This window comes from Miscanthus floridulus, chromosome 18, assembly GCF_019320115.1.
Source record: "Miscanthus floridulus cultivar M001 chromosome 18, ASM1932011v1, whole genome shotgun sequence".
Lineage (NCBI taxonomy): Eukaryota > Viridiplantae > Streptophyta > Magnoliopsida > Poales > Poaceae > Miscanthus > Miscanthus floridulus.
In genome coordinates, this window is record NC_089597.1 from 72728357 (window position 1) to 72744354 (window position 15998).

The 15998-nt window shown below is 42.1% G+C and overlaps 2 protein-coding genes across 3 annotated transcripts; one reads left to right on the top strand and one right to left on the bottom strand.

Annotated features, from left to right (window-relative positions):
• The first annotated feature begins 263 nt into the window (after positions 1–263).
• LOC136520442 (cyclin-dependent kinase F-1-like) lies at positions 264–5843 on the top strand. Its single transcript, XM_066513973.1, has 2 exons — positions 264–863; positions 4618–5843. Exons 1-2 carry the CDS (start codon positions 357–359, stop codon positions 5551–5553), a joined length of 1443 nt encoding a protein of 480 aa, XP_066370070.1. The 5' UTR covers positions 264–356; the 3' UTR covers positions 5554–5843.
• Positions 5844–7601: 1758 nt separating this feature from the next.
• On the bottom strand, positions 7602–13923 carry LOC136520440 (amino acid transporter AVT1C-like). Of its 2 annotated transcripts, XM_066513969.1 has the most exons (12): positions 13659–13923; positions 12471–12808; positions 11007–11221; positions 10852–10875; positions 10330–10510; positions 9978–10197; positions 9744–9879; positions 9361–9384; positions 8958–9096; positions 8835–8878; positions 8700–8762; positions 7602–7931 (listed from the first exon to the last, which is right to left on the bottom strand). In XM_066513969.1, the coding sequence occupies exons 1-12, from the start codon at positions 13880–13882 to the stop codon at positions 7836–7838; spliced, it is 1704 nt and encodes a 567-aa protein (XP_066370066.1). In that variant the 5' UTR covers positions 13883–13923; the 3' UTR covers positions 7602–7835. The 2 variants fall into 2 exon arrangements, with proteins under 2 accessions (XP_066370066.1, XP_066370067.1); XM_066513970.1 differs by lacking the exon at positions 10852–10875.
• Positions 13924–15998: the final 2075 nt, after the last annotated feature.

Below are 15998 nucleotides of genomic sequence, written 5' to 3' on the forward strand. Positions count from 1 at the left end.
CCCATTTGGGCCTTATTTAGATTGCAAATTTTTGCAATCTGGACACTGTAGCACGTTTCGTTTGTATTTGACAAACTTTGTCTGATCATGAACTAATTAGGCTCAAAAGATTCATCTTGTGATTTACAACCAAACTGTATAATTAGTTATTTTTTTATCTACATTTAATGCTCCATGCATATGTCTAAAAACATTGATGTGATGGAGAGAGAGTGAAAAAACTTAGGAATTTGAAGGTGATCTAGACAAGGCCTTTGGTCAATTGCTTTCATGGTCTGTTCTGGCGAGAACATTGGTCGAAATCGCACGAGCCTAACAACCCCTACTTGCAAATCCTTTTCCCAAATCCCACACCTATGGCGATCGGCGGCGGCGGGAGCTGGAGTATCCACGGCCGCGCTGATGTCACATCCCGCTACGAGGTCCTCGGCCCCGCGGGCTCTGGCGCCTACGCTGATGTCTACCGCGGCCGCCGCCGATCCGACGGTGCCGCTGTCGCGCTCAAGGAGGTCCACGACGCCGTCAGCGCTCGCCGCGAGGCCGAGGCTCTCCTCGCCATTCCCCCTTCCCCCAACGTCGTCACACTCATCGACCACTTCCCCGGCGGCGACTGCGACGACGATGTCCTCGTCCTCGAGTGGCTCCCGCTCGACCTTGCCGCCGTTGTGCGTGACGCGAGGAGGCGCGCGGGCGGGGGCGAGGGACCGGGAGGCATCCCCGCCTCGCAACTCAAACGGTGGATGCTGCAGGTGCTTGAGGGCGTCGCCGCGTGCCACGGCGCCGGTGTCGTGCACCGCGACCTGAAGCCTGAGAACCTGCTCATCTCCGAAGACGGGGTGCTCAAAGTCGCCGATTTTGGTCAGGTTAACATCTTTGAACCTTAATTAGCCTCAATTCGTCGGTTGAAGTGGTGTCTTTAGTGAGTATGCGGCTTAGGAAGGTTTGTAGATTTGAGGTAGTATGCGGCTTAGGAAGGTTTGTAGATTTGAGGTAACTAGTGTTTGCTTGTGAATCGTCTGTTTTCACTCAGTAGTAGTGACATTGTTCAACTGGTATATATCTGTTGATAATTAATGGTGGGGATAATGTTACGCAAACTCTATCACGCGACGTGTCACGCAACGACGCGCAGTATGCGTCTTCTTCCTCACGCCCCTCTCCCTCTTCCTCCCTCTCCCACGCGACCTCGCCCACATGCCCGCGCCTCGACGGAGGAAGAAGACGGTGGCGGTGGTTAGGGTTCCGGCGACCTTAGAAGGGGGTTCGGGGGAGGCTGCCGCGACACAGCAGTGGTGGCGGGTTGAAGGGTGGCGAGCGAGGCAGCGCGGGCGCCGCCGAGCGGGCGGCAGGGGACAACCGGTTGGGTGGGGCCGGCACGGCAGAGCTCGCCGGCACTCTGCCCTGGGATTAGGGTGGGCGGGTTGAGGGTGGCACAGCGAGGCGGCTCGCCGCCGGCCGCCGGGGCCGAGGACGAGGATGTTGGAGCTCGCCGGCGCCCTGAGATTAGGGGAGGGCGGCGCGGAGCGGCGGGGGCGGGAGGTGGGTAGCGCGGCCAACGGCGCGGTTGCTGCTGGCCGGGGCGGCAGGGGAGGAGGCGGGGGTGGTGGAGGAAGGGCGCGTCACGGCGGTGTCGGGAGTTTGAAGACGGGTCACGTGCTCCTTCAGCGCGCGACCCGTCGCGCGATAACTCCGTCCATAATGTTAACTTGATCTGTACAGGATATGTTGAATTTGCTGGATTGATGTGAATTTCTTATTTCTTTCCCCTGTTATCGCGGTTGTTAAACATCAAAGTGAGGTACTCTGCAGTCTCCAACAATGTTTCTAGCTAGCACCTGCAGATAGGTACAACTGGTTAGTTTTCATATCACTTGAGAAACATACTTGTATTTCAGCAAAAAGTTCGCTTGAGCGGAAACATTGCTATAATGTTAGGATAGGAATTGGGGAAGGTAGACAGCAGGAGGATAGGTTTAGACGAATTTACTTCAGAAGTCAAGTTACAGTCGAGTTCTCAATAATATTTTTCTTTTTCCTCTCCTCTAACTCAACTCTCACTAAATAGTTCTTCCTCGGAGCACGCGTGCGCCGTATCTGTTATGCCACCCAGTTGGGACCCTTCGTGCGCCCGCACGGCCGTCTGGCCCTTGTCCCCCTTCGTGCCCCTTCTGGTGTACAGTAGAGGTGTCGATGCTGCTGCTAACATATAACTGGGCACCTTAGTTATAAAAAACAAAAGCACCTGGTTACCTTATATGTTGCAGAGAGGACTAGTTTTATAACCCAGAAATTAGTGGTTTACGAACTGAAATTTGCTAATAGTTACCAATGATAACTATTCAATACTTGTAATTCAAAGTGTTAAGTGTTCATTTTCCAATAGGATTTGAATATTTGCTTCTTTACATTTTGGGTAGCTGCAAGATATTGCATACGATTAATAAAATGTTGATGCAGCTGTATACCATACTTAAGGTATAGTCTTGCAGAGATGTATTTGATTTCCATATGATATAATGGCCTTTGGGTAAATGACTTATAAGTTATAACTAACGATAAACAATTTATGTGTATGGAGGGACATGGTTGTGGAATGACAAAAGGTTATGCATTTGTAGAGCTGGAACGATTATTTAAAGTTTTATAAGTTGGTCGTGTGAATTAGCCCTTCCTAATTACATTCCAGAATAATTGTTCCTAGGTTAAAGTTAAATATCGGTATATTATTTATATTTGGTTAATCAATCTCAAGCTTAAGTATCTAGCAATCTGATTGGAAGCTTCATGTATTGTGTGCACATGTATATTGTTAGACAGTAATATGTTATGTGTGCGTGTGGGTCCAACGCTAGGCTGTTATAGCCGGCCAGCCCTTGATTGATTTGGTAGAGAGATTTGAGGAGATCTTGATTGGTGCTATTTCTATAAACCTCAAGATCTCCTCCCACTATCCTCTCTCAATCAATCAATCTACTATTCCACACAATCTCATTTGCTTTCATATAAAAGTAACGGAATGATAATTGGTTGATTACATCTATACTGTGACTGACGTGCAATGTTGTGTATGGAGGAACAAAATGGGTAATTAGAGATATTGGATTCTGCAGCTTTTGTCTGGATTTATTACTTCCTCTGTTTTCGAATAATTGACAACTGTTTTACCAAAATATGTGTTTGCAAATACTTGCCATCCCTTGCTTCCCAATGTGAATTTTCTAACTTCGTCCTATCTTGCCTGACACTACCCAGGGGGGAAATAGATAATGAGCATGCGGTAACAATTCCATATTGACCCGAATCAAAGTTAGAATTGAATGCCATGCCCTAAAGAAAGGAAGTGAATTCAAATCTACGTGAATCACGAAAGAAGCAAAGCCGTAACTTAAGTTTGACAACTTGGAAAGATGGCCCAGCCAATGTTAATGATTCTTTTATCCGGGATAACTTGCTGGGAATTCACTAGAGCTCCTGAATAGATTTCTTGATCTTTTTTTTTAGGAAAACTTTTTTAGTACCCATGGGCCCAACTCAACTTTCTTTGATTTTCGATTCAAAGTCCAAAGCAAGAAATTTCTAGAGCCCAAGCCAACTCACATTGTCTTTTGTGCTACACACATACTGTAACAACAATGTAGTTTTGCTCACCAGAGGCAATTTGATCCAAGATTTGTATAAAATAAAAAAGTTGTGCACAAAGATTAAATTTCACTAAACGTCAAACTTTATTTAGCTTTTTGGTTCCACATTGAAGTAAGTAATAGTCTTCAAGTGTCAATGAGCATGGCTATAGTGGTGGAGATTCAAAGATTTTGTTTGCTGAGCTTCATGCTTGTTTATGAAACAGATGCTCTTTTATAACAAATCATGTAATAGGTTTTGTTTCACTACTTAAATATAAGGCATTATCTTTTCTTTTTCCTTGAACTCCCAAGAGAGCTGCATTTCATCGTATTAAAGAAGAAAAGGTGGTAAGATCCCTTACAAGACCACACCCGCACACAGAAAATTCTAAGATTACATTTGCACCCTTGGCTACTAAATTAATGACTTTGACCTATGCATACCCTTACTCCGGTGCAAGGGCAAGCAGGTAGGAGATACCTTGAGTCACATCCATACCCCATAGTTGCAAATCCTCACTAACAAAGACAAGCGATCCAGCAAGATTAGGAGAAATACCATAAAAACACATCAATTCCAATTTTTCCAGATCTACCGGTCCTGAGATGACAAGGGAATTAAGCCCTTTTGGGGTTTGACCATTAACTGTATCATTTATCCTTGCCAACCAATCATCAAAGGAAGTATCTCCAAAAGCTGTGGCCAACCTTTTGTAGCAGCAAGAACCAGAATTCAGTAAATGCTGAATTGTTCCTTCGCCTTCATCACAGAGGGGACATCTAACAGTTAAGAAGAATTAACCAGCGATAATATAAGGCATTATTGCTGGTTAATTCTTTGTACCAGTCTAATCAAGAAGTACCTGAAGCAATAAAGTTAAACTTGTGTCCTAAAAGTGTACTTCCTGTTTTCTGAGAATCCATGATAACTTTGTGACCTCTGTTTCAATTGGTTGGAGTTTGACCAAGTTTGCTTTTGCTGACACATACTCAGGCTAGGATACTTCAGCAGACAGCACCTACTTTTCAAGAAATGCACCCACATGAGCAAAGTTCAGGCATGGAAACATGGATTCCACAACAACCACCAGCAGTGCTACAAGGGACAGAAGAGGAACCAACATCTTATGAATCAGATGCTACTGCTGGTCAGGAGCCAGAGACCCTAACTGCAGCTGACTACCTGCATGAACTGGACCAGCTCCGGGCAAAATCCAGCGATGTTGACAAAATGAGCTTGCAGGATGGAGATGCATCCTGTCTTGCCACGTGCAGTACAGGAGACATTGAAGATGATCCATTCCGAGCCTCCTACTCATACAATGTAGAAGGCATAGGTGAAGATTCTGGTGTCTTCACTTCTTGTGTTGGTACTAGGTGGTTCAGGGCTCCTGAGCTTTTATATGGGTCAACAAACTATGGGCTAGAGATTGATCTCTGGTCGCTTGGATGCATTTTGGCAGAACTTCTGAAATTAGAGCCTTTGTTCTCAGGGATATCGGATATTGATCAGATTAGTAGAATCATCAATGTCCTGGGTGATATAACAGAAGAAACCTTTCCAGGCTGTTCAAACTTGCCAGATTACAACAAGATTTTCTTTAACAAAGTTGGGAAACCGACAGGCCTTGAAGCATGTCTGCCTAACAGATCTCCTACTGAGGTTAGCATCATAAAGCAGCTAATTTGCTATGACACAACAAAGAGGGTCAGTGCTGCTGACCTGTTGACTCATCGATACTTTACGGAAGAGCCCTTGCCAGCACCTATAGAAGGATTACAAGTCCCGGCATCAAAGGATGAGGATGATGACAGCTCAATGGAAGAATGGGGTAATTACAGGGATGGTGTCTCGGATTCAGACTTTGATGAGTTTGGTAGTATGGATGTCACCAAAACTGACAAGGGTTTCAGCATACGCTTTTCGTGATAAAGAAAGACATAGGGATCATGCATGTCATGTCCAATCTAAGACCATAGGTATGTATCTACTCTGGAGTTGAAATTGCTGTCAGCGTAGATGAACTTCAGTAAGCGATCAAAGATTGGGCAATGTTGCGTTGGGTTTTACATTTTCTTTTAGTTCTTATGGAACTTTGTGATTCTTTGTACGACAGAACCAGTTTTCCCCCTGGCAAGAATAAAACTGTGGTAATCCAGTATAAAAAAAAACTGTGGTAATCTAAAGTTCTGATAGAAATTTCCATTATGGCAATTGGAAGGACTGTAATCGAAAGTAAAATACACATCATATAACTTTGAAGTCCTTTCATGCCATGAACAATGATGAGATTTGAGATTAAAATGCTTTGAAGCTTAGATGCTCCGATAATTATACATTGTAGCAGCAAGAAAAATCCACAAAACTCTTACTATACGAGTTCTTGTTCTAAAAGTAGTAAAATCATATGCATGCTAATTTAAACAAACACCTCAAGTCATGCTAGATTCTGAACTTAACATGATGGGGAAAAATTAAATTGTTTTGAAGCAAAATGCACATGTCTATTCACTTATGGAGACATCATGTAAACGGTTCAGGAGCTTCGTAATTATCTATTGAGGCTTTTAAAACCTCTCTTAAAAAAAGGCCCCTATCGAGGACGTGTGTGGGTGCTGATAGTCACGTCGGGTGGGCAGGGCCAGCCACGCCGCTGTCGCTCAAGTGAGCAGCCGGCCGCCCGCGCCGGGGCGGCCATGGGACGGCCAGGCCAGCCACGCCGCCGCCTAGCAAGCAAGAACGTGGGCGGGTGGTTGCGCCGGGCAACCACGCCGTCGACATGCGCGCGTGTCAGCCACGCCGCGACCGTGCGAGCAGGCAGGCGGCCGCATCGGGCCGCCACGCCGCTGCTGCCCAACTCCTACTCGCCTCGCCTCCGCCATACATGCCCACGCGCTCCACCTAGTCTCCACGCCCACCCGGACGTCCCTGGCCAGGTCATCGCTGCCTACACCAAGCTTAGTCGCGTAGCCGAGGCCCACCACATGTTCGACGCTCATCTCCGCGTACTCCATCGGGTGCGACCCCGACAGGGTACGGCCGCGTTTGCGCGCATGGTAGTGGCTGGGGCGCTCGAACGCCATGACGTGGACCACATTGCTCTCGGCGCACACGAGGTACTAGAGACACTCGGAGGCTCTTTGACTTCATGGATACTAGAAAAGGAAGCGCGCTTCAAGGCGCCCTACCAAGAAAATTCAACTTTAGTTCCTTTAACGATCTTTCATAGAACCAGAACATGACCATTATTGATCATAATTTTGTATTATTGTTTAAATAATTCAGGCCCTGTTCGGCTTGCTAAATTGACTGAAAAACACTGTTCTGGATGAATTGTTGTGAGAGAAAAAATACTGTTCCGGCTGAAAAAACAAGCCGAACAAGCCGAATATGGGGTAAGCCGAACGGAGCCTCAGTGGTCATTTGGTTCTTTTTTGTGTGGAAGTGGGATGAGATAAATGTGACCAAAACTAAAAAAAAAATAGATTAATCGTACCAGAGATAGATTATAACAATACTCATTTTGTACACACACACAAAAACAGAAGCTCATCTTCTGTACAAACATATATGTGTAGGAACATCATACACGACTATCACTATCGAAGTCCAGAACATATGCACAGTTGACTACTCCCTCCATTTCATAACAGAAATCCACAGCCGATATCCATGCACAAACCATCATGGAGGCACCAAGTCTAATGAAAAATGGATGATAAATGACAACATATGCCCCTGCTCAATTTGTGCTTATTTCCAGCCCGCTCCCACCTTACCCATGCATGTCCTCACACGCTTTTCAAGTGCCGATGTCACGTCGGAACTAGCACACTGGCAAAGCCACGTCATCTAAAATGCGCGGACAAACTATGAGGTTTCAGAGTTCGTGAACTATGTGGCACATCCTGTCAAGTTCATGGACTCTTGTTGCATTCAACTTTTGATAGAATCAAATCATAAAATTGCAAGAAGACTAAATCAACTTGTTTTTTTCCGCACCATAAGGAACAATATTACTTACGCATGATACCACCTTGAAACCATAGTACAAATCGTTGAGCCCTATGATAAGACACCAATAATTTATTATACATAGAGTGAACTGCAGGGTAAACTTTCATCTTATATATGCTTGGCCCATATTGCACACACATGATTTTGTTGGGCAGCTGCATATATAGGATAACAGGAAGTCAGGAACAGCTGTATTATGTGTAGTTCTGGATTATCTTTGACAGGGATGAGTATGTTCCCACGCAGGCACAGCAAACCCCGACAGCTATGATGAACGAGCAAGCTGCTATCTGTGAATCAAACAGATCCGGTCAGTAGAATGCATAATTCTACATGTCAGTCTAGTGTGCACTGATAATCAGTAGCATGTCTATTTATATAACAAAAACATTTGTAGGGTATGTGCATCCTGAGGTCGAGAGTGATTTCAAGATGATTGTATCATCTTACGGCCTGTTTGTTTCTGTGGAATTGAATCTTATTTCAAGAATCAAGAATCAAATTCCGTCTCAGATCTTAATTGAAGTGTTATTGTGGTGAGAGCTTGATGGCAGCAGTGAGATCCCCCACACAAGGATCTTTTTGTGTCCGGACTCGCGAGAGAAGAGTGGAGACGAATATTGGGCCATGAGGGCAACGGTGAATCTCGCTTTGTATTTCTTAGTCTCTTTCAATGTCTTGCCCTCTGAATTTGATACAGGCCTGTACTTAACATTTGGAAAGTGGTGGAATATCAATTCTAAGCCAAAAAGCCTAGTTCATGAAGTAGATTTCAATTTAGCCCAAATGAAAGGATCCAAACAGGCCATTAATGTAATTGTCTTGATATCAATAGAAGTTCTTTTTATAGAAAAAAAGGATGCATGATTCTCTAAACCTTGCTGATATTACCAGTTCTAACTGGGGCCTGTTTCAGTGCAATCATGTTCATAAGAATATGATAATGTCTTCTGCTCAATCTTTAGCTTCCTTGTTTCACTTAAGTTATCACTAAAGCACTGCTTACAAACTTGAAAGAATAGAACACAGGATTGGAAATATTTGCATAATTTTCATACCTGATGCCACCCCACTTTTGTCTTGAGGATTGCCAAAAAACACGCGCAAGGCAGAATATAGGTCTACAACAAAAACATATTTGAGACTCACCAATTTGTAAGCTAGGATATCTGAACTAAACATGAAAATCTTACCACAAGCATGGCAAACAAGGAACCAACCAAGGCCATCACAAGTCCTATCAAAAGGTAAGACGCAAATGATTAGGATCGTATCACGGTTGGAGATCTTTGTAGGATTAAATACTATGCACTTACCAAAGAAAGGCACAGATAGAGCAATCAGGAGGGTTGACATCACCAGAGATGATCTAAGCATGATTATTGTAGAATACTTTTGTTGGTTTGGTGGCAGCAACTCTTCCAAACTCATAGCCAATGGAATAATAGTTAATGCATATGTATTTATTCATTAAGGAAAGTAAGAGAACAATATTGCAATGTTCTGAGGACGTAGTAAAACATGTATGGTCTCCTCAAAGGAAAGAAGAACCATAGTGTATTTTAGAGGAGCTTGGGCGAAGTGTTTCAGCACGATTTCCAGCGTACCCTTTTTACTTTTTAATCCAAGTATCTAACCAACTCTATGTACTAAAATATATTTGCACATAAAAAACATTTCTTCCATTTCTTTATGAGACTAACAATTGGCACACCAAGGATATTTGGTTATTGGATTTGCCACCTGCAGTAAGCATCGAGAGATGATTAATTATTATTAAACAACAGGGTCAGACCCCTGTCTTACTACCTCCGTCTCAAAATAAATCAGTTCCTAGGATCACCCCAAGTTAAACTATCTTAAGTTTGACTAACTTTATATGAAACGGTAATAACATCCATGACACCAAATAAGTATATTATGAAAATATATTTCGCAGTGTATCCAGTGATACTAATTTGGTATCATAAATATTGATGTTCTTTTCTATAAAGTTGATCAAACTTAAAATAGTTTGACTTAGGACAACTTTAGAAGTTGATTTAATTTGAGACGGATGGAGTAAAAGGGGAATTTGAAATGGTTTAGGAAGCAACAATTACCGTTGTCCAAACAGCAACCTTAGAAATGAGGGAATTATCTGGTAAGTTGAGTGTGAATTGGGACTCTGTGACTTCACCAAACATTTTGTATCCCATCACTGCAGCACCAGCATACAAAAAGGTAGACAGCCCAATGCTGACAAGAAACAGAAAACAGATGTGAGTGCTGCATTTCCAACATCAATAGTTATTGAATTTGCATAAGTGTGGGGTCATCGCGATTAAAATGATTACCATGTAAAAAGAATTGAAGGAAACTGGTTGCGGTTCTTCAGAGAGGAATATATGTTTGGAAATACCCCATGCCCTGAGTAGCAGTAACCATATAATCCAATTGCAATAGGAATTCCTGGGAGGTTCAGTGCAGTCCCTTCGTTCTCAAAGCCGACATTATTGACAACCCCAACCAAGAACAGGCAGATGACCACAAGGATTGATGCAATGACACCCACAGCTGCAGACACATCAACATTGCTAGCATCAATATAGTGTGCAATACATGCATTGGGTACATGATCTATAGCAACAACAAGGCCACGCAGAATGAGTTTAAAAAAACAAGAATGAGAAGCAGGCAAAATGAGACCTGAAATGTAGCTCAAACAGCTCAGGTCACGGAGCCAGGTGGTTGGCATGACTATGATGGTAGTCAAGATTGCAAAAAATACATGTGAGTTCAGCGTCAGGCTCCCAATGGTCAGGTGTGCAGTGGGGAATAATTTTGACAAATTATCACTCTCCAATATCAAATACTCGATGCAACATGCCTGTCCAATACATTACGACCAAGTAATATCGTTACACTTCAAAAAGCAAGAAACAAATAGGGTGTTTGGTTCGACTTAGCAATCCTCACTTTTTTGTTTGGTTTGTGGAATGGAATGAGTTGATCCATCGTCACCTCATTCCTCACAAGCTAAAAATTAGTACTAGTATGAGGAATGCAATCATTCGACCAAATTTGAGGAATAAACTCATGATGCATCACCTAATCTAGAATGGGGTGATTCCTCAAACACCCTAAAAATGTTTTGTATAGGACATGCAAGTGATGGTCCCCAAACTCATTTAATTCTGATTGAAATAGAAGGTCAGCATGGATACTTACATACAATTCCACATACAGTATTATCTTCAACAGTGAAGCAGCAAACAAGGAACAAAACTAGTCAGCACATAACTCATCCATTGACCATTATACTAAAATGTGCAGAAAATTAAAGGCACAGTTAAATGTGCTATCATAATCTGAAGCAGATTTACCGAGATAACTATGCGACCTGTGCTGCCAAAGGCTGCATGGCCGATATCTGGGTATGTCTCGAGGCCCTCCTTGCTGTCCAGGCAATGGCGCAGGAGCACGCCAGTGTACCATGCAAGCAATGCAAATAAACAGAGTACCACCAGCCCAATCCAACCCCCTTGTTTGATGGCATAAGGTGTTGATAGGATTCCCACGCCACATAGAACATTTATTCCTGCATAAAAGCGAATTGCACACCCAACGTGAAAACTAGAGAATTTTCTCATTAAGAATTCAAAGGCCTAGCTAAGCTTCGATATTTTGTTACAGGTGTTGATAGGATTCCCACGCCACATAGAACATTTATTCCTGCATAAAAGCGAATTGCACACCCAACGTGAAAACTAGAGAATTTTCTCATTAAGAATTCAAAGGCCTAGCTAAGCTTTGATATTTTGTTACAGCACTCAGGTTAGATAACCACTAGTAAAGAAATTTCAAATACTACCATCCGAATAATTTCTTCTGTTTTTGGTATTACTGATTGAACTTAATAAATTACACGTAGTAAAACTTCATCGGAACATTTGATGATATATTTACAATTCTGAATAATTTGACAATTTATGGTTAGATTGATATGAATATACTAAATCATAGGCCTATCAATCTATATGCCCAAACCATAGGTTAGGGTATCGAACTTATTTTACTATTTTTTTGGAAAACCGAACTTATTTTACTATTATTACTACAAACTAAAACCTTTTTATTCTTTCTATTGGTGGCTCCATCTCCAACTAACCCAAACTTACTTGAAACTAAAAGGCTTTGTCGTCATCTTTATTATTGTTTGTCCTCAAGGAAAAGTACAGAATGCATCTATTTGTGTAACCACTACCAGATGGTTGTGCTGACTCATCAACCACGTGATGTTCCCATCCATGTGGGGACTGGGGAGGAAGAAGAAAAATCGAACCGGTGGACATGTGATGCGGCAAATCAACAAAGAGAGGATAGAGTTATTAAAAACCCCTAGTCGATAATTGGCTGCACTTGATGCTTCACAACTAAATTGGAAACATGAAACTGAAACAGTGAATGTGTGATGTCAGTCTCATGTCTAGATGCAGAATCAGTACACTGTTTCAGTTTGGCATTATAATTTAGGTCTGTGTAAACTAATACTAGAATCCATTAAAATAAAATGCCAGTGGATATAAATGTCTAGATGCAGAATCAAGTACACTGAACTTGGACATTTGATCTGTGTGGAATGCGTCTAGGTTCAGTAGAGCTGGCATCACCAATGGCATATCACGAGAATATTCTGCAATATTGATGATTGGAGGGGGGTCTACCCCGAAATTAAAAAAAAAACAGCAAAATAACCTCAGGACATCAGTCATTTGAGCTAAACGCCATTTTCACATTCCTTGCCAACGTTGGTGAGCATCACAGAATAATAAAGCAGTTGTGCTTACCATTCATCACTCCCTGGGTGTAAGAGCAATTTCGATTATGAGACGCCTCATGACCAACTACCAGTGGCTTTTGATCCTCAGGGATTTGTTGCAAAGATGATTTCCTTGAGGGCATAATGTGCTGAGAACTCTTTCGGGTATCTTCATGTTGCTGCTGCTGCTCATCACTTGATGTGGGGCCAAGAAGTGGCTTGATAAAGTTTGAGATTGTTTCAGGGGCTTTGCCCCGAAAAGAATCGGTGATGGCAAGGAAAGAGTTTGACAGTCTGCTCAGAGTTGGAGTCCCCAAAAAGCTCAGATTGGGTGAGTGCACGCTACTAAGAATGTCAATCGATTGCCTGTCAAAGGAGAGCAAGAAAAAAAAAACAGACATATAACTATTAAGGACATTCCCTGTGGTCTATTATATACAGTAATTTATAAAAGCCTAGGATCAAAGAAAGCATGCAAAAGAATCAAATCATTTTCTTGAACAACCAGTTCTTTCATTAAATTCAACAAATCATTTTCTTGGAAAAAAAACATTTAAGGTCTACAGATTCTTCAAGGTGGTATAATTGCAAGCCAAATTACTGGGCAAGGCCAACTCCATGTTAATTAATTGAATAGGAAATAATTGATTGTATGGTTGGCACATGAGCTGTACGTGCAGACAGTCAGACAGAGATGTCAGGGTTGATTGGTGTGCCTGCAATGCAACTTGATTCTAGAGAAAGGACGATAGGTGTGCCCGCTTTGTTGACAGACTTTGCCGGCCCTGGCCCAGCCAGCAACGAAACACATCGCAAGGATCCCGTCATGGTGGTAATGGATATGAATCATCAGTACAGTATTCTATCACGGGACACATGTTTGTTTGTTCGACTAGCTAGTGTCCTGTCAGTATGGAAATGGAACTATGGATGATGGATCTGCAGCTACCAGTTAACAGAACTGAAGCTGCGGGAGGATGATAAGAAAAAGAAAATGAAGCAGCGGCTCAGAGAATCGAAATTGAGGATGCGAAAGAACACACAGCAGCAGCACTACGCCGCAGCGTATTCAACTTCGCCCCAGGTGCTCGCGGCAGCGTAACTTGCGACCGAGGAACCACGGATATATAAGATAAGATGATACGTATACGGGCAGGCCGGCAACTACTAGAGATTCTTCTTCTATCATGGAGGAGGGAGGAGGAACCGACGTGACCTGTAACTCTGCGGCCATTGCTGGGTGTAGGCGGGGGAGCTTGGGCCGCGGCGTGGGGTGGCGCAGGATGAGGACGACGAGGAGTCGGAGTCCGAACCCGGCTCCTGCTCCGGCTCCTCCTCGTCGTGGCCGTGTCCTGTCCAGTTGGTGGCGAGAGCGGATTGGGTGTCGTCGTCGTCATCGCTCTTGATGATGAGGCTACGCTCCGGCACCGGGCTCCTCATCTCCCACTCACTCTGCCTTCGTCTCCTCGAAAATCTGCTTCTCTTCGAAACAAGTACCCAAAACGAATAAACCTTTGTACTATATACACCCACTCACCACCAATATATCCGTAATTTTTTTTTAATTTTAATATTTTTTTAAACTAATTTTAAATCTAACACTGTTTAATTTTTTTTTCTAAAACTAACACTTTTGACCGCGTCTATTGCTATGGCACGACGAAATGTCTGTGTCGCACCATGCATGGTGAAGCGGCTAATGGATGACGTGACGACAACCGAGGCTGCTCACTGATGATGTGGCAGGATCTATCGCACCACATATCTTGGTGCGACGCTGACGCGTCCTGATGGCTGGCGCGACAGCGCCGCGCGCCGGGTACCCCTGCCGCACGCCTACACCTACACACGACAATGCAACGTCAAATCAAGTCCAATCCAAACCCGTGCTACCATGCTATCATGCTATACACACGGCAGTTCATAGCTGTGCTTCCTACTCGTGCCACTATCATGCTATACTACGCCTCTACTAGTATGTCTGCCCCATGTTACTGGCATACGTACTGTATATAGACGGCGGGACCTCTCTTCCCTTCTGCGCTCGATCTATCCAACTCAATCCATGTTTTGTACTACTACTAGTAGATTGAGCTATCAATTATTTATTTTTATATTTTATTCTCATCAACTTCAAAATTACAAACGGTTAGACAGAAATAGTGTAGCTAACCGGATAGACTTATTAGTTGGACATTGATTTTTTTTCCACATATAAATTTGAATTCGAATATTAGAATACGAATGCAAAACAAATAAAAGTTGGATACATATGGTAGCATCCGAATATCTAATAAAAAATTAAAAGAATATAAATAAATAACTATTTCAATCAAATATAAAACATTCATAAGGAAACTAATACAGAAGTATGGATGCAAAAATATTAGTCAACAGCAAAAAAAACAATAATGAATCAATATATGTAAAATTTAAGAAAAATAATAATAAAATAATGAATCGATATACGTAAACTTTATAACAACAAATATAAACTAAATCAAGTCAACATTGAAATAAACTTAGTATCTATATCTCAATATTCGTCCAACCGGAAGGCAGCGGTTTTCATGCAATAGGCAACCGAAAGGCAGCAGTTTTCATGCAATAGGCAACCGGAAACAGCTCGATATCCGTTTCCATGCAATAGGCAGCGGTTTCGGTTGGACGTAGTAGTACATGGCACAAGCGGCGCGATCGTGGATTATAAGCTGGAATAGTATTTTTCTCTTACACCAAACAAGCCAGCAGTAAATAATCTAACGACGAAACCAACAGGCTGTGAATAGGTGCAGGAGAAAATTCATTCACACCCAGAAGCATCAAGCACGGGAGTACGAGTAGGCCAGGACTATGGGGTCCTTAAGAGTACTAGGGTGGAAACGGATATCGAGCTGTTTACCTGTCTTGTCTAAATTTATATTCGACAAATCTTAAATTTAGATATCAGTATATTTCACATATGTTTGTGGTATAGAATATAGATGCTGAAATAGATATGTCCCCATTTATTCCACATAACTTTTCTCTCTCTATCCAATTTTAGTTCCATATTAAAGAAACCCAAAATATCCAACGATAATGAATATGATGAAACTATTTAGAAAGTATAATGACATATGATTAATGACTAGTGCTACGAAATTTAATATTGAGATATAGATACTAAGTTTATTTCAATGTTGACTTGATTTAGTTTATATTTGTTGTTATAAAATTTACGTATATCGATTCATTATTTTATTATTTTTCTTAAATTTTACATATATTAATTCATTATTGTTTTTTTTGCTATTGACTAATATTTTTGCATCCATACTTTTGTATTAGTTTCCTTATGAATGTTTTATATTTGATTGAAATAGTTATTTATTTATATTTTTTAATTTTTTATTAGATATCCGGATGTTGTATCCAACTTTTATTTGTTTTGCATTCGTATTCCAATATTCGAATACAGATTTATATGTGGCAAAAAAGAAATCAATGTCCAACCAATAAGTCTATCCGTTTGGCTACACTATTTCTGTCTGACCGTGTATAGTTTTGAAGTTTA